Source organism: Hirundo rustica, chromosome 2 (genome assembly GCF_015227805.2).
Source record: "Hirundo rustica isolate bHirRus1 chromosome 2, bHirRus1.pri.v3, whole genome shotgun sequence".
Lineage (NCBI taxonomy): Eukaryota > Metazoa > Chordata > Aves > Passeriformes > Hirundinidae > Hirundo > Hirundo rustica.
The window spans coordinates 27233745-27254539 of NC_053451.1; the positions used below are offsets into that span (position 1 = coordinate 27233745).

The window sequence follows — 20795 nt, forward strand, 5'->3', positions numbered from 1 at the left end:
CCCGCCCCGCCCCGCCCCTCCCGCGCGCCCCCGCCGCGCACGCGCCGCGCCCCGAGGGGCGGGGGAGGATGGGGAGGCCCAGCGAGCCTCGGGGGCGGGATGCGGACCCCGTCACGTGACGAAGAACGACCAATCGGCGCGCCCCGTCGGGCCGGGCGCGCACCTGCGCGGAAGCTGCCCGGGCCGGGCGGGCGAAGCTCCGCCCGGAGTCGGGCACGGCTCGCGCCCGGCGCTTCCGGTGTGCGGCGCGGCGCGTGCGCGCGGGGCCCGGCGTCAGCTGATCCAGCGCCTCCTTTGCCGCCGCCGGAGCGACTCGGGTGGATTCGGGCGCGCCGGGCCGGCCCAGGTGAGACGCTCTGCCCCTTCTCCCCCTGCCTCGCACCGCTGCCTCCGCCCCTCTCGAGCTGCGCCCGGGGGTTGCCCTCCTCTGCGATGAAGGCGGGGGTCGGCTCTCGCCGCTCCCCGTCCCGCTCGGAGCCTGCCCGGGAGCGACGCGGTCTCCCCGTGGAGCCGCTCGCAGAGGCGGCGCGGCCCCCGGCTCTGCGGAGCGGGTGTCGCCGGGGCCCTGGGCAGCCGACCTTCACGGAGCCCTGTCCCGGCAGGACAGCCCGCTGGAGGCGGCCATGCGCTTCCTCGCCCCGCTTCGCAGGGAGAAGAGACCTGGAAAGCGAAGCAGTCCCTGAATGAAAAAACCTGCCGAGCGCTCGTCGGAAAGGCCCCATGAGATGCTTTAGGGTTATGCCGGAATTCCTTACAGAAAAGGAATGAGGTGATAGCGGCCGGGTTCCAGTGCCAGGTCATCCCACCATCTTGAGTGGGTGGATCTGAATCTTTCAGTGCCTTGGCCGCAGCCCTGCAGAGAGCGAGCAGCAAGGTTATGGAAGAGGAATGTTGCTGCGGGCTCCTCACTGCAGCCCATCCGTGGCGGAAGAGCCCCCCCGTTGTTTTGCAGTTGAATATCCTGGTGGCACAGCAATGTGCTTCCTATTCCTCTAGCCAGTGACAAAATTCTGCCTTAGATGAGGTGTTCCAATCGTCACCCTTGGCATTCACTTAAAGGCAAGAGAGAAATCTTGCATGACTGGATTCTGGATGATATTGTTCATGTTACAGGTAGCTGTGAGATTGGAGTATGTGACACATATGTGTCAAGATCCATCCATTCCATGAGGGTGCCCAAAGTGATTTACTTTCTTAGGAAGAATGTAAAATCTTTCTTCTTAAGATTTTACTGTCTTCCCTCAGAGAATTTGCATAAAAGCAATTTGGTGATGGTTTTATTCATTGTAATGCAATACTTCAGCAAAGTACACTGGCTATTTGATCTAGCATGGTATTTCAAATGCTAATTCCGCTTGATGAAGTGGAGAAGGGGTGGAAAAATAGGAAAACCTGCTGACAGACTGCTAGAAGTGATTTATTTGCAAGAACATGCCAAATGCAAACTGGCATCTGCAAGTGGAAGTTTGAGTAACTGAGGCAGATCTTCAGTATGTTGTAGGTTGTGCTGTATTTGTGCTGACTTCTGCACCGTGCAGATCTGCAGCAGCTGAATGTTTGGCTTCTCTGTGTGGTACTTTCAAAGGCCTTTTCAATGACCAGCAAATATAAATATTTACTAATATCTACATTTTATTATTTTCTATGTAAGAATATGTGAATTGAAATCAGAATCTACAGGTCTTTGAATTACCAAAAATAATGCAGATTACTTTTGCTGTGCCTGTCAAGTCTGTAACACGAAGTCCTCTGAGAAAGCTTTATTCTTTTGTGCGGGGAAAAAATTAGTCTTAATTTTGTGATCAGGTGGCAAAGTCTGACATTCAGAAATACTAAATCACCATGGACATCAGCTTGAGAGAACAGGGAAGGAGAAATGAAGGCAACAGTGGAAAATGGCTGCTGGCATCAGCTGACTCTTCAAAGGGGGGTTGTAGTCTTGTGTTGCAATAGTAACACAAGATCTCTGTTTCCTGTAAATGCTGCCTTGTCATTTTCTAAATCAAGAATTGTTTTCTACAGGTAGTGCTAATACAGTTTGAGCCATGAGTGAGTAGTGTTGCTTCATTTTTATAGGGTATTATCTTAAATTCAGCTTTTTTTTTGGTCCGAGTATATATTAACTGTTTTATGCCTCATTGACCCCGATTTACAAAGTCTATGGGCCTTAAGTGACCTTCTGTTGCCTAAATTTTTTTCCCAGTATGACTTCATGCATTTATTTTCCAGACTTGCATGAGTGCTGGTGTTACACATTGTCATCCAAAGCTGCTAGAGACCAGCAGGTTACCAGATGATTCCCCTGAAGATCCTTTTTAGGGGCACTGTGCATTCCCCTTTGTGTTTGGATGCTGTAATACTGTGTCTTTGGGTTCTCAAGCCTCCCCACTTTGTTTTGATGCCATAATGGTTTGTCTTTGGCTTCTCAAGCTCTGAAAGTTCCTACTGGTGGGTTCCCCTCATGCTTTTAAATTGCATGTTTCTGAGCTACGGCTGCATTCCTAATTACACTTTTAGAAAGAGTAAAAGGATTACAGGATAACCTAGTTGGGATCTTTGGTTACTTTGATGTTGACCATAAAATGTTGAATGCCACTGATGACCATGTAGTAATCCCTCTTTTTCTTTTTTTTCTCTGCCTTTTTAAGAAAACCCTAAAACCACAAACCATGCATCAACCCAGTGCTACATTGCATGAAATATATTCTTTTCTCCATGCTTGTTTCATTGGTTAAAAAGTGGGGGATTTCAGACTTGGAAATATTGAAGCATGGTTGAATAATGGTATCCACATGATTTTTTTTTTTTTTTAAGCTGGAATTTCACCAAGGAAAACAGACCATGTAGTCAACTGGAATATCATGCTCATTCATTCTTACTTGACATCTTGAATCATGTGACTTCTTTATTTAGCCTTCCAACTGGGCAGAGAGAAACAGGGTCCTACTCCAGCAGAAGAAGCAGAATAAATTTAAACTTCTCAACCTTTTTTTTTTTTTTCCTGTACAAAATAAGCCGATAATCACCTAAATGTCCAACATGCAAAACCGGTTTTGACTGCATCTTCTGTTTGTCATTGTTGGATCTTCTCTTATGGTATAAAAAGTTTTTTGCTTGTCTTTGATGTGCTTACTCCATTCTTCTCTTTGGGAGTGGACAGCTAAGCTTATACCAAATTCCTGGGTTTGGTCATCCCTCATGGCATTAAGTTCTGTGCTCTCATAAATATTTTTTGGTTGGTCATTTTATTTCATCCAAGCATTTACTTCTCCTGTGATTGTCAAGCTCTCAAGTTGAACACCCCCATATTTTAGAAACATTGACCATTTGCTGACATCTTTTTAGATGGCCGTACGTTATTATACAGCTGTTCTGATAGACTTTGTCTGCCACGGCCTGGCTTTACTGAAATGTTACACTTATTTGAAAACTAGTAAGATGTATATGGATAGATCCTGAAAGCCTAACAGACCTTGTTACTACCATTTAACCAAATGGCAGATAACGACTGGTTTTAGCTGCTGAATTTATTTGCTTGGTTCGTCGGCTTGACTACTCCTCTGAGCTTGTGTAATGGTTAAATTCAGTGTCACTGCTCACTCTGTTCAGAAATAATTTGTCTGGCAGTGGCCCCCCTTTTAATTTTGTCGTAGTTTACAGCATTTTGGGGAGTCTGTTATGTTCAAATCAAAAGTAATCAGCAAGGACCAAAACTGGTATGGGAAGCTGCCCCAGTTAACTGATACTCATTGTGCTGAGCAGGTAAATGAACAAAAAAGCCTGCTGAAAATAGACCCAGATACAAATGTTTGAGAGAGGTGGTGTTCAGGAAGGTCTCTGTAATATAAAAGCCTTATCTTTGTCCTTTCTAATCAATTGAAAAGTGCTCTTGTTGTACAGATTCTCGTAGCCAGGTTGACATGTTGGTGCTCTGGTGAGTTTCAGCTGGCTGCTGTGCCCAACTGTGTTTCTGCCAGACAGATTTCCCAAGAAAAATGCCAGAATGTGTGCTGTGAAAATGCTGTGTCCTATCTTAAGGCTGCTGTAAGCTATGCTTGCTTACTGAAGTGGTTTCTGGTGGCTCATGTAAAAGAGAGGTGGTTTGGATGTCCGTGATGCTGGTCTGTGTTCTGTGCCATAAGCTGAAGAGCAGTTCTGTTGTGGTTGGGATGGTTGTGTGTGAGGAGGTATAGAGAGGATATGGGAAAAGCCATGGACTTCATAGAGAGAGAGCTGTGCCCTTATGGGAATAACTTATAACTGGACAAAAAGTTTCAAGTATTCAAGTTTTGTGTAAGAGCCTGAAGAATGGCTTGACAGTTTTTTAATATCTGAGCAAAGAAACTACATATTCCAAGGACTTCAGTTAGGGGGACAAACATTTGGTTCTTGTTACACTGTATCATTGCTTTATTTCCACTCTGAAGGTAAGACCTTAAAAAGCAACCCTTCAGAAAAAACCCTAAGATGGTTTTTCAGAGTAACTGCAGACTCTATTGATAAAGATGTCTAAATAGGCAATTCTATTACGTGAATTGCCTATAGGGCCTTGAAATTTTGAGGGTTTTGTTATCATGAGATAAATTTGCATAAGCTAGTAGATATTCAGACAACCACAATATGTAGTTTAAACACTGTTAAAATTTAATATGTTGGAAGGCCTCTGGCTGTTCTAAAGAAGCTGTAAATACTTGAGGTAATTGAACATAAAATTTCCAAATGTAGCTCAACTTGCTTTAAAACATAAAGATGCAGTTTTCCATTACAAGAAAAGTTAACCTCCACTTAATTTCCTTTTACTGGAATCCAGTGCCAATAGGTGTGCTGTGGTTCCCACCAGGTGTTTCATTTTACCAAATGTGCTATTAAAAAGTCCTTCTATCTGCTAGGGATATTGGATCTTTCTCAAAGACTTTCATGCAGGCTCACTCCTGGTTCAACTCTTCAAACTAGTTGTCAAATACCTTGCATAATAAACTGAAGATTCCATGATATCCTAACTTTAGAGGTGATCTGAAACTTAAGTGTAATGATGAAATGTTTGTTCCAAACTCATGCTCAGTATTTTAACCATTACACCTGGGGAGAAGGGGTTAGTGAGACTTAAAGAGGAGACGTTGTGTTTTAATGAGTCCAAACAACTCCTGTGATTCTGCATGTAAAACTGAGCCTGACTTAAAAATCTAGCAACAGTGGTTTTGTAAAATTGCACACCTTTTGTCTGTTTTATCTGTTGAGGTAAGATCTTCAACTCTTCAGAAGAGAGAGTGCTGAACTGCTGAACTTTACTAAAGTTTGCTGGTCTAGTTGCTTACAGCTATGTATTCATTTCATTTTAATGTTTGTCATCTTAAAGGTTAGAGCAACAAAAAGTATTTCAGGTAACAGTGCCAAATACACCTGAAAATCAAGTGCCTTTTACTTAATAAAAGCTAGGGTGGGTTTTAGTCTAGCAGTAATGTTAGTGAGGTTCATAAAAACTGTTCATCTAGAGGAAATGACTGAGCATTGTGCTGAGCAGATGGCTGCAGAACTTTTCAGCCCTAGCAGCTAGATGACAGGATCAGGATAAGAAAAGAAGGTCACTGTAGAACACAGAAATGAATTTTGCATTAGTGTTCTGTATTATGGTTTGGATTTCGGTTGCATTAGATCTTTATTTTGTGTGAAAGTCTGTCAAGCCAAAGGAAGGGCAGAATGTGTAGCAGGCTGAAAGGAATGTCAAATTTTTTACACTAATAAAATAGTGAAGCAGTGTAGCAAGTAAGAACTAAGGAAAGGCTCATCAATTTCCTCCTCTGGAGAAGCCTCAGCTGAGAGGAAAGAATTGGTATATAAAACCCTATTATGGAAAATCGTAGCATATGAGTCAGTTGATGAACATTTTTTTCGCATGGACAATGTAGTTTTCTCTAGTAACAGAAGTATTTTAATACTAGGGTTTAGCTAGAGTCTTTTATCAGTTCTAGATATAGCATGATAGCTGTAGTGTTTGATGTTTGAAGGCAGCTTATTTACTGAGCTGATCAGATCTTCAGTGGATCAAAGCAGTTATGCAGTATCCCTTGCCAGCCTTTCTGTCTAGTTTTATCTTTTCCCCTGACCTTGGTCATGTTCAAACAGCTTTGTTCTGGTATTGTTCTAGGCTGACTGAAGGAATTTCCCAAGGTGCTGAAAAAAAGCTTGGGTGCTTGAGTAACAGCTTGTGATGGTGGTACATCTTGCATGAACAGACTTCACACCCTTGCTTTAGGAATATGTACTTCTTGTATAGAGGTATCAAATATAAATATATTGGTATGTCTTTAGTTTGGATGCAAGGCATGATGTTTGTTTCAATTATCACACTTGTATGTATTGGCATGCCCATAGGTAAGCCCCCATCTGTTTTTAGGAAGAGGACGGTAGGAGCTTGTGGTGAACTTAAAGAATTCAGTGTCTCATGGTCTCACTTTGTAGTCATCATGTGCTGCAGTGACAGTGGCAGCATAATTCTCTTTCCTTGAATACACATGGAGTTATGTGTACATGTGCTGAGCAGAGCAGGCCTCATGTGAGAGGAACGGGCTTACAGGAACCCAAGGAACAAGTTATGTGAAAGATGAATGGTTTTGTAGGGTTGCAGACAAGTCCACAGTATGTAGCTGAGCATCACTTAAGCAGGTTCCAGATTTATCTAGAGCAGAGGTGGCCTCAAAGGGCACCGTGACAACCGAAATTGAATGAATAACTAAATGGAAAAATGTCCATATTGTTGAGTTGAGGTATAATCTTTCTAGCTCAGAGCTTATGGCAGGAGGGTTGGTGCTGTTCACTTCACACTGTCTGTGTCATGAGAAGACTGAGCCACATGGTTGTGTTGAGCACAGGACGTGACTCTGCCTGGTTTCATAGAGTGCAGATGACACACTTGGAAGGTGTTTGATACAGAGGGATCTGGACACACTGGAAAAATTGGCTGACAGGCATCCCATGAAGTTTGACAAAGGGAAATGCCAAGTCCTGCACCTGAGGCACAATAACCACATAGCCTGCTGCAGGCTGAGGACTGACTGAGTGCAAAAAAGCTGGGGATCCCCAAGCTGAACATCAGCTGGCAATGTGCCCTTGTGGCAAAGGCAGCCAGCACCATCCTGGGCTGTGTTTGGAAGAATCCCACCAACAGGTTCAAGGAGGAGATTTTTCACCTTGGTTAAACTTGATGGAAACCACATTTAGAGCGCTGTGTCTGGTTCTGAGTTCACCAGTAGAAGAAAGATGTGGCTTAATGGTGTGCATCCAGAAAAGAGCCACAAAGACTGTTCAGCATTTGGAGGTAGGAAAAGCAGATGAGAGAGCTGGGATTGTGTAGTCTCAGGAAAGGAAGGCTCTGAGAATCTTATTGTAAAGTATATAAACACCTGATGGGAGGGAGCAAAGAGGTTGGAGCCAGACTCTTCTCAGTGATACCTGCTGAAGTAACATGACACAATGGGGACAAACTGAAATATTGGGAATTCCTTTTAAACATAGGAAAACATTTTTTACTGCGAGGGTGGCTAAACACTGGAACAGGTTGCCCAGAGAATTGTGGTGTCTTAAGCTCTGGGGGTAATCAAAATGCATCTGGATGTGGCCCCGAGCAGCCTACATCAGCCTGTGTGGAGCAGGGCGTTGGAAGTAGGTGATTGCCAGAGGTGTCTTCCAACCTCAGCAATACAGTTGTTTAGTGACTGAGAAATCTGGAGTAATTTTCCTTGCTGTGTTACAGTAAAATTATAACTGCATAGTAGGAAGGAACAGGTTTCCTGAGAATACTATTTGGCTTCCTTTCACAGTGTCCTGTGTTAGAGTTCTGGGTGTGTTGTTTTTTGTGGGACAATATCCGAAATTCTAGATACGAAAATGCTGCCAAACTTCTGCATTTGTCTAGTAATTCGGGCACTGTATTTTTTTTTTTTTTTTTAATACTTCCTCTTAAAGCTATCATCTGTTAGAAGGGGAAGTAGAAACTGTCCTTGTTACAGGACATCTGTGGCAGTGATTATCCTGTTGTTTATGAGGCCCTTGAAACAGATCTTCAGGCAGCTGGACACTGGGATTTATGCACTGTGCCAGAGTCTGCTCAGGTGTGCACAGTTAATGTTGGCAGTCTCGAATCTGAAACATCACTCCAATGTGACACTAACTGATTTTCCAGTGTGGGTGGTGATTTTTACTGTCCTGTAAAGTCCAAGTTTTTACTAAGAAGAGGAGGAGGTATGATTTTTCTGTGGAAATTTCCTTTGGCCACATTTTATGGTTCATGCCTATTAAGCTTTCCTGGGTATCATATGTAAGGGCTTGTATTCTGACTCCATTTTTCTACCCTTGGAAATCAAAACACGTTAGTCTGTTTCAGATATACGAAAATCTATGACCTTCAAGTTCAAAGTTATTCCAGCAGAATGAATCCTAGCACTGGTGACTTCCTGATGTAACGCTGCTGCTTCCAAATTACTGCTACAACATTGGAAGTGTTGGTAATCCTAGAACTTGTGAAGATGGACTTGAGAAGTTGTGAAGACTCTGGGGAACTCTTCAGCCTCATGCAGGTTCTCAGGGAGGGATCACACAGCTGCTCGTGTTCCGTTCAGCATACGGGGCAGTGCCTGTCGATCTCTGAAAAGATTCCAGCAGCTCTCACTCAGGGTGGCACAGCTCTCTGCTTTGTTGAGGTGCAATTGCATTGGCGCTTCTGCTGGCCAGGGGAAGGGCTTCTGAGCATAAGGAAGCCCCACCAGACTCCTGGAGGCAATCGATATTGTTCGACACGCTCAAGTGTTGCGTGTGTTCGGCGCCTCCCTGCGCAGTCTGTTGTTAAACAGTTGCTCTGTTAAGCTCTTCCAGAGCAGGGCACACACACTGACACGGCTGTGTTACACCGCAGGGCCGGCAGGTGAAGGGATTCCAGCAGAAAACACGCACCACTTTCAAGGATTTTCCAGTACTTGTATGCACCATTCGGGACGTTGGCATTCCCGGCTTTTTCGGAGGGCCTTAACGCCGAAGGCCCTGGATTCTTGTGCTGGGTCCTGTGCGGTCGGGAGGGCACGGATGGGAGCCGAGCCGCGCTCGAGGTGGCTGGGATTGCTATTGCGGCATTCCTCGGCGCTGGTGGGAGAGAGGGAGAGACTGATGACTCATCAAGTCAGGTGGCTGTGCCTCTGCTGTGTGGCAGAAATCTCGTTCCCCTCTGCAGCAAGGCTTTCTCAGCCCTCTGTGTAGGGGCACTAGAAGGACGATTATTTCGCGGGCGGCGATGCTTCGCTGCTGAATTCTAGCTTTTCCAACCGGGCCCGTGGGTTTTTGGTACTCCCTGCTTCTGCAAAATAAGGTAAGGATCTGCGTTCATGTGACAAAATTGTCGTAGGTTTTCTTCCTTGCTGCGAGAGGGCTTCTTGTAAAAACCGCACCGGAGTCTGAATTTCTACAAGATCTTTGTGTTAAGGCCGTGTAAATTCTGCATCTGATCGAATGTTAGATGCAAAACCCAGGAGCGGTGAAGGAAAATGGGTTTCTCCAACACTGAGAGCGGGGCAGTTAGATTTTTGGGGCTACTGTTTAACCAGATTACTGTGCTGGAGAGAAACCAAGATAGAAAGCTGAGGTTATGGGCTCTTTCTTGTTTAATTAGGACTTTAAAATCAGTGTAATAAATCACCTTTTAGTCAGAGAAGGTTCTGCTGCAAGTACTACTTTGATTTCTGCTACTATTAATCAGAATATGACTGCTAGAGCTTAAGAGCATTTTTGAAATCAGTTGGTGAACTGTCTTAGATAAGGAAGATAGAAATTGTAAAGGATAAAAGATGCATCTTTACTCATAAGGAAATTAAAATTAAGCTAATATCCTATGTAGGTGTGCTAGTGGACTTCTGTAGGAGGGAACTGCATATAGAGCCTAATATCCCATGTTGGCAAGAGGCCTTTCGAAGGCCTCAGGGGCTCTGAAGATTTATAAAATGGTCACCTACCATAGTTTCTGGGGTACATATATGCTTTAGGGAATTTCATTTTCCTTGAGTACTAGCAATGAAAATATCTAACAGGGTAGAAAGGTAAGGCAGCATTTTGGCCCTCAAGGACTTTTCCATATAAATTGGAAATCTGTAGTGCTAGTACAGAAGCACAAGAGAATGATGCAGAGATAAATAACAGCACCTTTTTTTTTTTTTTCTTTCTTTATTTCCCTAATTTGTATTCAGTGTTAAGAGACCTGTAGCCCCTTTAAAAAGAAGTCAGCCTGGCTGAGTGGGCACTGGCTTTGTGTAGACTGTACTTTGGAGGTGTAGGGGAGGTGAGATGAAGGTGAGAAAGAATTCACACCTTTCACACTTGAAATAATTAATAGGTATGTGTTTAAAAGCTGTTGGTGCAGATGCTGGAGATCATGGTAAAGACAGGGTTTATTAGTGTGTTGCTTGGTGGTCTAGTGGAGGAATGCCCTGCTCTTTTACTTGGCTTGGCCAGTAATTTGGAAATGTGGCTGTAGGAAGAGAGAGGGAGCAGAGCAGCCACAGGAGCAAGAGAGGCAGGTGCTGGCTGTCAGGATGTTGCCATTTAACTGCACAATGGCTGTTCTGAGGTTCTTACTTGCCTCCCTGAAAGATAAACAGTGGCTTCAAGCAGATTTTGATTATGAGGAAAAGATAATTTAAATTGAAACTGGCCCAGCGTTCCTGCTTTTTCTGGCCTTTGTAATTTGACTCTTTTATATGGGACGTTGTCTGATTGCCAAGCTGTGTCACTAATTGAGTTATGAGAATGTGGTTTAACACTCTACTGTGCTTTTAGAGATGGTGGTGGTAGTAGGACACTGGACGTTGTTCTGTACGGTATAGTGAAGTAAATGTTTAATTCGGTTTTGTATTTATATTTGGATTTAGCAGCTGCTTCATTCGGTGTGAACAGCAATTGTGCTTGCTTGAGTTTTGCAATGTTTTAGTTATGTTAGATCAGAACCAGCTCATACCAGCTGCTCAGGAACTGCAGATTGCTTTGCAAGGACCTCCCCTCTGCCATTTGACAAAAAAGCAGTGAAATTAAAATTGTCTCCTGGGTCTAAACACCGGGAAGTGTGAAAGATAACCTATGGCTATGGAGGGTAGAGGGATCTAATGGATGTCTGGCCTAGCCTTTGGGCTCAAGACCATTGGGAGGTCTGCTCCAAGCTGGTGGTGACTGAGCCATGATCCACTGTTTTGGTGGCTGCTGTGGAATAAATCAGTGGCAGCCATGATTGACAGTACATTCCACAGAGACATGGAGCCTGGAAGAACCTATTCCATCAGGATGAACAGGGGTTTGGAATCATGGGAGATATTTTTCTTACAGAGCAGTCCCACCAATTTAAAACTTACAGGTCAGTAAAGAGGCCGAGGGGCAGAGGACTTGTATTAAAAAGCTGGAAAACAGCTGCAGGATTTCAAGAACAGCAGAAGTCAGCTTCTGCTCCCAAAGAATAGGCAAAGACATATCCTTTAATTGTGCTGGAAGGGGTGGCAATGGAGTTGTCTTGCTTATTGTACGTGGGGCAGGTTTTTAAGCTGCCACAGTGCGCCTTTCACCAGTGCTGTGTCCTAAGTGTGTCTGTACAGGAGAAATGGGAAGAGTGTGGACTTGCAGTTCTCCAACACCCATCAGTTTCCAAGGTAACACACAGCATGATAAGGGCTCACAAAGCAACACCATTAAATCTCTGAGCCGCACTGGAAGCAGGACATCCGGACTGTCGGCCAGAGGACAAGCATGGATGGAGGAAGTCTGGTGATAAAACAGCTTTCCCAGTGCCACTTGTTTCAATTCACTAAACAGTTACTGGCAAGACATGACTGCCTGTTGTTTAGCTGTTGCAAACTGGGGGTTTTGGCCATTATTCAGCACAATTCTTCTGTAATGCTCCGTGTGTTTCACTGACAGCAAAGACTGGGTAATACGTAGCTGTGAGACACGTAGAAAAGACTCACGTGTTTGTGTGCTGGTGAAATCTGTGTTTCTTCCTCTAAATACTGTGATTCAGCGCCTTAAGATAGCAAAAATTGAATTTGCACAATTAATATTTGTAGTATTGCATTTTTGAGACCGGTGGCAATAAAGCAGACCCAGAACATTCTCTTGCTCACTCAGAATCATGGAAAACTCCGTATTTTGAAGGAGGGTAATGATATGTGGATTACAAAAGAGATTTTCTGTTGTTTAAATATCCTATTACTGAGCTTAAAAACAGTGCAACAGTTCGGGCATTGTTACACTGCATCTTTTTAATTCAGAAGCATTCTGCGAAGCATATTACAGAGTGATGTTCTACCCCTGTGTTTCTGCAATAAGGAATCTCAGATCTTCTGTTTGTTTAAATCAGTTTTTCACTTTTTACAGCTTTAACATTATAGTGGTTAAGGTGCTTCAGGCTATGAGCTCAGAATTCTTTTTAACTGGAAATAAGAGAGCAGAGGATGTCACCGAGACACACAAAGCAGTCACACGCAGACAAGAGATTTCGCAAGGCAGAGGTCCTTCCGATCCCAGCTCACAGCTGAGAGAGCCAAGAGAAGAAGACCCCCTTTGTTTATTTTTACTTTTTATACATTTGTGAGTCTAGCAGAAAATTAGCTTTTTGGGGTTTCCACCCCTCAGCCTCAGTGGCCAGACCAATTGTCAGTTACAATTGTTTTCAGGTTAGAAATATGCAAACAAAGGACAGAGAATGAAAAACAAAGGATTTGTTTATATTACATCTGTGGGAAAGGTAGAAAACTGCTCTAATATTGTACAGTAACTAAAAGATCTGACTCCATTTATGAAAATCAAAAGGCTAATAAAGAAACTCAGAAAAACCAGGGTAACAAGAGGGAAGAGGAGGAACTTACTACATGTGTGTGTTCTTCAGGACCGACTCTTATTTTTTTCTTTTGTTCAGTTGAACAGGCAAAATGGACTTCTCCAAACTCCCCAAAATCCGTGATGAGGACAGAGAGGCTTTTGTTGGCTATGTTTACGGAGTTTCAGGACCTGGTAGGTATTACTTTGTAAAGGAAGTAATAAATTTTGTTTTTTCTAGGATCCTGTTAATCTTCACTTGAAAGCAGAGAAGTATAAAAGAGCTCTGGATGGTGGTTTTCATCTTGTTTTTTTTTTGGGGGGGGGGGTGGGGGTGGGAGACTTCAAGGATTACTGACTTATAGTCTGATAAACTATTAAAAAAACTGCTAACAAGATGTTACTATTAATTAACCTTTTTTAAAAATGTAATGAGGAGGAGCAGGCAGTTGAATAAAAACAACAGTAATAACAACAAAGGCAGATAAAGCCCCTTGGTTGGAAATCTGCAGGGCCCAGTGTGCTAAGCTTCTCTAAAAGGGTATGAAATATATAGTCCATTCTCACTGAAAGTCTGCCCCTGTGCTTTTTGAGGTCCTCAGAAGACCCCTGTTAGTATCAAGCTGTTCTGTTTACTGCACCATGGGCTGTGGGAGCTCAGCAAGGAGCCACAGGAGTCAGGGAAGGTGATAGGATGTGGTGATAGTGCAACTGGGAGAAGGAGGACTCTTCCTTCATCTTTATCAGCTGAAATAGTTTAGGCTCTGTTAGCAACAGCTTTTGAATACATGCAGACTCTACTGGCTTTTCTGCTCCCTCCTGCATTCTCTTCAAGAGCTGAAGGAAAGGGTGGGAATATGAGAACAGATCAGCAAGTATTTTTGTTAATGCAATGTATTTGATGAATAAGAAATTTCCTACCTAAATAGGCACAAGTTTTTTAACTGCAAATTCTATAACTGCAGAAGTGGTACTTAGAAACAATTTTAAACTGACACAGCTTTCTTTCTCAAGGAGTGGAAAATGTATTTTGTGTAAATATGTGAACCCTGTGTTCATTACTGTGATCATAATATACAAGACATAATAAATTTGGTTCTAAAGCAGCCAGGACTCCATGTATGACCTGCTGAAATCTAACTCAAAGCAACAGGAAGTTTCAGGCCCAAAACATGCTGCACAACAGTCTTCATCTGTTGAAAGTTAATTCAAAAAAAAGCCGTAAGATAGACCTCGCTTTTCTACAAAATAAAGCAAAAAATAGTGCTTTCTTAAAAGCTTTCTAGGCATCACAAGGGTATTTAGCAGGTGCCTTGGCTTGATCTGTCCATGTTTTTGTTAGCATACAGATGCTGTCAAGGTACACAGAAGTTTAAGTGACTTGAAAATGCTGGCCCCCAACCACAGGTTTATGTAACTACCGGGCATTGGGCGAGTTTTGCCATTTTCTTGTGTGTTTTAATTTAGTCAGATGAGAACGTGGCCCAGCTCACTGCAAGGGAAGAAATGCCTATAGGACTTGTTTGTCAAAGTTCACGGCATCTCACGCCCTCAACGTTTGCAATCTGTCAGGAAAGATAAGAGAAATTATGGCCTGAATTGTCCTGTGAATTACTGCCTTCTCATAGTGCCCTCTTATTCTGGATAAAGGCAGTGTAGGAAAACTTAATTATTTTGACTTCTAAACTAGAAATGCCAGGAGTTGCAGCATTCTTTTGTGAAGCCAGGAGTGTGTGTGTGATATGGGTGAACGCCAGGTTTATGCTGTGCAGTTCTTCCTGCCTTTTGATGGTTCGATTTCCCGAGCTGCAGGAAAAATCACTCACCTGTGTGCCCGTCTTTTGCAGTGGTGACGGCCTGCAACATGGCCGGGGCTGCCATGTACGAGCTGGTGCGAGTGGGACACAGCGAGCTGGTGGGGGAGATCATCCGCCTGGAAGGTGATCTGGCAACTGTCCAGGTGTATGAAGAAACATGTATCCTTTTCACTGCTCCCTCTGTGCTGCCAGGCTGTCCACAGCGATGGTGATCAGGGTAAATAAAGAGGATGGAAATAAGCCCTCGGTGCCTAGGATGCTGGCAGGACATCTGTGCTGCATTTTGTAAGTGTTGATGGTTTTGAGGTGAATCTTACCTTGTGTGGCTGTGTAGTGAGGAGTTTCTTTTTCACTGGAAATCAAAGTGTACCTTAGAATTCAAGTGCATTTTAATACCTCTTTGTTAAGGCAGTTGACAAGTGTCAATTGTAAATGGCAAAACTAAGCAATATTTATTGCATCTTTTTCCTTCCTTTTGATAGCTGTGCTTGTATAATGCCTAAATAAGAAATGTAAAGTGGGCAAGATGCCTTCTTCTGGACAAAGTATTTTGCCAAGCATGATAGATTACACTTTTTCTTCTGCAGTGGGCTTAACAGCATCTTGGTCCAGTTGTGATGCAGCATTCTAAAATCTAGGCAACATAAAATATATTTTTTATTGCATATATATGTATGTATGAGAGAATGTCAGAAAAGGAGTCATAAAACTTGAAGCCAGGCCTCTTTCCCCTCCCCGAGGCGGGGAAATGTATCTGTAGAGCCTAGGAAAAAGGCTGTGCTGGCTCCCAAACCTTGGTTATTAGGAGCTTGGTGCTAAACTGCTGACTAGGTCCTGTCTCTGCCTAATAATTTATCATTTAGATAGCATCATTGTTACAGTATCAAGTGGCTTTCCATCAGTACATGGAACAAGTTTGAGTATAGTTTACTTTTAATTTCCTGTTGAGCGGAAACTCAGCAGGAGTCATAGGCCTCTCTGAAGTCAACTTGGATTTAATCACTTGAATTTTGTGTAAGTTTTGGAGGTTTCATTTGTGTTCTGGCAGGCCCTTCTGCCAAGGAGCTGGCCTTTTGCAGAGAAAAGTCCATTGTGCATCTTTGGAGCTTAGGTAGTGCATAGACCTGACAGCTTGATACAAGACTGGAGGGCAGTAGTGCTGGTCTTAGACAAAGTTGAAAAAAAGCTGTGCAGAGCTCAAGATCAAAACAGTTGTACTCTCTAAACAAATTCTGAAGTGAAAAATTCCAAATTTCATAACATTATCTGACTTAAACAGCCTAATCTGTTTTCTAGGTTTGAAGATGTAAGAAATGTGTGATGTTCTGTCATCCCACTGCCTGGAACTCCAGTGAACTCATCCATATTAGTTGACATTAGTTGCCAACAGCAGTTGACTTGAACAACTGATCGTAAAGCAGAATGTTTGTCACTACTTTGCCTCTCTAGAGGATAAATAAAAACTCTGAGCAGTGAACTTTGCTGTTTGATCAAATTCAGAATTTAGAATAAAGCCTACATGCTTCTCAAACGGTGATGTGTAACAGTCAGAAAAGGGGTTTGAGAGTGTGATGTTACAAACCTGATGAATTCTGCCTGGTTTCTTTCCCTTGTTCTGGATGAACTTTTCCTCAGCAAATCTTTAGCTGGTGTCTCTGTAGGAGATCCTGTGCTCCGTACTGGGAAGCCCCTCTCAGTGGAACTGGGGCCTGGCATTATGGGAGCCATTTTTGATGGTATCCAGAGACCTCTCTCAGACATCAGCACTCTGACCAAAAGCATCTATATCCCTAGAGGTGTCAACGTGTCAGCTTTGAGCCGAGATATCAAATGGGACTTCACACCTTCCAAAAATCTGCGGGTAGGTTCTGACAATCCCGTGTTCCCCTCCGGCTCCTCTGCCCCCAGAGCTTACACCTGGAGCAGTGTGGGACCGGTGGTTAATGCTACATTTATTGAAGTTTGCAAAAAGGAGTGCTAGGAGGTGGTAGTGATGCATGAGACTGGATGGGGATTGCCAAAACTTACTTGATGTGACTTACGGTGTGTTGCTGCTGCATATGAGAAATTTACAGAGTTTTAATGTCTTTATCAAACCTCAGAGAAAACTCGTGGAATTGCAGTAAGCATTAGCAGGAGCAGGTGTTACCTGAGCAAGAAAGTATGACTGCAGCATGCATTTTGCAAATGGGGAAGGTAGTCTTAAGGCTGGAAAGTGTCATGGCTTTAGCCCTTTGCGGCATCTTTTTTCCAACCCTGCAGGTTAGCATACGCTCTCCTTTCTCTTCATAGCACATGAGGTTGAGAGGTGGAGAAGAAACGAGGAAAATTCCTTTTGTCTGTCAGTAATTGCTCCTGTCTGAGCCTTGAAAGGCACTTGAGCACAGATAGTGTTGCTAGCAATGCTGTTGGAGTAATGAGTTGTGTAAATGAGCTACTGTGCTGTAACAAGGAATTTTTAAAAGGGGTAATCACAGTGCTAGACTTAATAGCTGTAGTATTTTTTACAGTTTGTCAAGATTCTTTTTTAAAAGTCATGACTAACAGACCTGTTCTGATTTTAGGTTGGCAGCCACATCACTGGCGGAGATATTTATGGTGTGGTGAATGAAAATTCCCTGATCAAACACAAAATCATGCTGCCCCCACGGAATAGGGGTACAGTTACGTACATTGCTCCTCCAGGAAACTATGACACTTCAGTAAGTCTCCCAAACAGCAGTTGCTGGTATATTCCATGTCTCTCTTATAAGGTTGACGTACTCTTTCTGTTCTGCCTGAGGCCGGCTGAAGTGTTTCATGCAACAAAGTGTCCGAGTTAATGATCACTTCTGCTACCCTGCCTGCAGGCGTTACATTCTTATTTTGTGCAGCTACTTTCTATGTATATGGCTTCCCAATGGCACCTCCCTGTGCCATGTTTGATAACCTCTGTGGGGACCTGCAGTATCTTAGGGATTTGTAAAAAACTCAGTTCCTCTTCAAAAGCATATTTTTAATGTATGCTGTATCTTGCACTGTTTTTCCCAGTGGCTTTCTAAATGATGGGAAAGAGCCTTCCCTTGGGAGGTGATGATTGCATGTTGAGGTCTGTGGTGTTGCCAAAAGCCTGTGCAGAGTAGTTAAAATGAGAATTTGTGTGCTGATCCGGCGTGCAGCTGTTTGCTTACCTCATGTCTGGTGCCCTCTGTTAGGATGTTGTGTTAGAGCTGGAGTTTGAAGGCGTGAAGGAGAAGTTCACTATGGTGCAGGTGTGGCCTGTACGTCAAGTCCGTCCCGTTACCGAGAAGTTACCAGCCAATCATCCTTTATTAACTGGCCAACGAGTCCTGGATGCCCTCTTCCCGTAAGTACTTCCTTTATCTTCTACTGTGTAAGAAACCTCTCTCTTAAGGGGAGGCAGAGGCAGGAGGCCTTAGAGCCATAGGTTTTTTAAGGGTAAGCTTTCACCGTGAGTCACAGCATAATCTTCAAAAATATTTAGCTGAACTTCTCGTGTTTATTTGGCAGGTGAACCCACTGGTGGAAAAAGGAAGTTTAACAAAACTGTTCCAGTGCATTAATTTAGAAAAGACTGGACATGCATAAACTTAACATTACCATGTCACGTCTGTAGAAAGGCTAGAACTTTCAAGCTTGCTATCTTCATGTGAATGCATGAGTAGGATATCTTTCCATGATCTTGAGGATGTGTAGTTTCTAATGATTTTGAGGATGCCATTTAGGAAAACGGTTGCACTTAACTATAACACAAGCTGCTCATTTAAGCAGCTAAGTTTTAAGACACCAAATTCAGTTATTTTGGTCCTAAAGTATTGTGCAGCTTATTCTATAATGCACAGCTAAGTACAGTTGTTCTTTTCTTAGCATTTGCATTCCATCACTCCTTCTAGCTGTGAAAACTGCTATGTTTCAAGCCCAAAAGTCATGCTGTCATGTCAGCATAAGTCACATACTTCAAGGATAGGAGAAAAGGATGGTTTAATCCCTCGATTTCTTGATTTAGTGAAATACCTCTGTGTTTCTCACCTAGAACATTGAATATGACTCCTGTCATTCTGCTTTTGATGAGGGAATTCTAGTGGAAAATATATTCTAAGATGGGAAAGAGCTGCTTTTTAGTCCCTTGCAAATCAGAGTCCTTTTTCTTTACTCAGGTGTGTACAAGGGGGTACAACAGCGATTCCTGGGGCATTTGGTTGTGGAAAGACTGTGATCTCACAGTCTCTTTCAAAGTACTCCAACAGCGATGTCATCATTTATGTAGGCTGTGGAGAACGAGGAAATGAAATGTCTGAAGTACTGAGAGATTTCCCTGAGGTTAGTATGGAGATTTCATGGAGATTAAACCTTCCTGGGAAGACTTGCTATCATACTGGTATTGTAATCGAGTGAAAATCATGTTGGTAGAGTGACTTGAAAAGATCATCTTGCCTGCCTTGAAGCTTAGGCAAAAATCCCTTTTGGCTTGCTCAAGAATTATTTCAGTTGGCCCCTCAATAAACATCTGGACTAGTTTTTGGGTGTACCTTCTAAGTTGTTTAAAATAAAGCCGGAATGAATGTCAGAGAAGAATTTAGCACAGTTATAAGCATCTCACCTGTCACTGGTCATGTCTCTAACTTGACCATGCATAGGAAATGCAGCATCCATTTACAAGTTGCAGAGTGGTGATGCAGTTGCCAGATATTAGTTTGACATGTTAAGCTTTGGAATACTTTTTGAATGAAATAGAAAGTACCTTGTTAATAATAAAAAAAACCAAAAACAAAACAAAAGCAAATAAAAGCAAACAAACAAAAAAACACAAACAAAAAACCCCCCACAACCGCCCCACCGAAAAAAACAACAACCAAGCAACAGATTTACCAGTTCTTGTACCTGTTACTAATGTTTTGGTGAAGTTGTTCTGCCAGGGTCAGATAGTAAGAACTGTCGGGTGGAAACTTCACTGTCAGAAAGAAGGGGTAAAAAGCTTGGGTGTGTTAATTTGTGACAAGGTGGGAAAGTCAAGCTAAGGTGGCCTTGAAGAAGGTAAATCCCAGGGTATTCATAAGTGGAATTCTGGGTGAAATGTCAAGGTGTGCATTCTGTTGTTCAGGTGCTTGTAAGGCATTGAGATTAAAAATGTGGTTTTATGTCCAGTTGTGAAATACTAACTTGGCTTCTTGTAGACTGGGGAAAAAGCTCTCTGATTCCTAATAGACTTTAGACAGGAGGCTAAAAATGTTTAGCTCTTTCAGCCTGGAAATCTGAGAGAGGACAGTGTGCTTCCTTGTGCAGTGGGTTTGACATTACTTATTTGAATGGGATCAACAGGGATTTGGCAGTTGCAGAAGATGAGGTGAGGCTTAAGCATGTGCATTCGAAAGTTAAGCTGTGTGCGGTCTGAAAGACAAACCAACGTATCCTAAAATTTTGAATCTCATCTCTGCTCTTGGTAGAATAGCTGTGAGGAAAGTATCCTGATACAAGGCAAGTAAAACAGTAGAAAAAAAACCCCAAGCAGCTAAAAATTAACAAAAAAACCTTGCTACTGTTACAGTTTGGGTGTTTTTCCTTTTCTTGCATTTTAGTTAACAATGGAAGTTGATGGCAAGGTAGAAAGCATCATGAAGAGAACAGCTCTGGTAGCAAACACTTCCAACATGCCTGTGGCTGCCAGAGAAGCCTCCATCTATACTGGTAAGATTTACAAGAGGATAGAGAAAGTTGTATGTATAAAGGAAGGTATCATGCTCTAGTATTTTTGGTTCCTGAGATGGCCATATCAAAAAGCCTGTCTAGTTTCAGAAGTAAACCCTTTCAGACTTTGCCTGCACCAAGTCTTAGGATCTTAATTGAATTTGACTTGCATGCATATAATTACCATTTCTGAAGACTGAGTAAATTTTGTTTGTAAGGTGAGCACTCTGTGCCAGGGCTTGTGTAGGTTTTCTGCATGTGTTAATTCTGTAAGCTTTAGGTTTTGACTAGCTTTTTACTGACAAGTACAGCCACTTAATGGACAGAAATAGTATTCTCTGAGCTGGCAGACTAATCTTTCCTTTGCAGCCTCTTAAAAGCTTTTTAAAAGTTCTTTTTTATGAACAGTTGTCAGATAATTCAGATAAAACACTCTTTTCTCACTCTTGTATTCTG

At 42.9% G+C, this 20795-nt stretch overlaps 1 protein-coding gene across 2 annotated transcripts in view; it reads left to right on the top strand.

Annotated features, from left to right (window-relative positions):
* Positions 1–219: 219 nt before the first annotated feature.
* The window catches only part of ATP6V1A (ATPase H+ transporting V1 subunit A), a 30455-nt gene continuing 9879 nt past the window's right edge, over positions 220–20795 (top strand). The window contains exons 1-8 of one of the 2 annotated variants that reach the window (XM_040088777.2): positions 220–346; positions 12938–13032; positions 14685–14813; positions 16301–16515; positions 17219–17356; positions 17849–18000; positions 18812–18974; positions 20231–20339. In XM_040088777.2, the coding sequence (XP_039944711.1) occupies positions 12951–13032; positions 14685–14813; positions 16301–16515; positions 17219–17356; positions 17849–18000; positions 18812–18974; positions 20231–20339 (988 nt within the window). In that variant the 5' untranslated portion in view covers positions 220–346; positions 12938–12950. Of the gene's footprint in view, positions 347–8519; positions 9356–12937; positions 13033–14684; positions 14814–16300; positions 16516–17218; positions 17357–17848; positions 18001–18811; positions 18975–20230; positions 20340–20795 lie in introns of those variants that run through there. The other variant, XM_040088784.2, reaches the window with a different exon arrangement.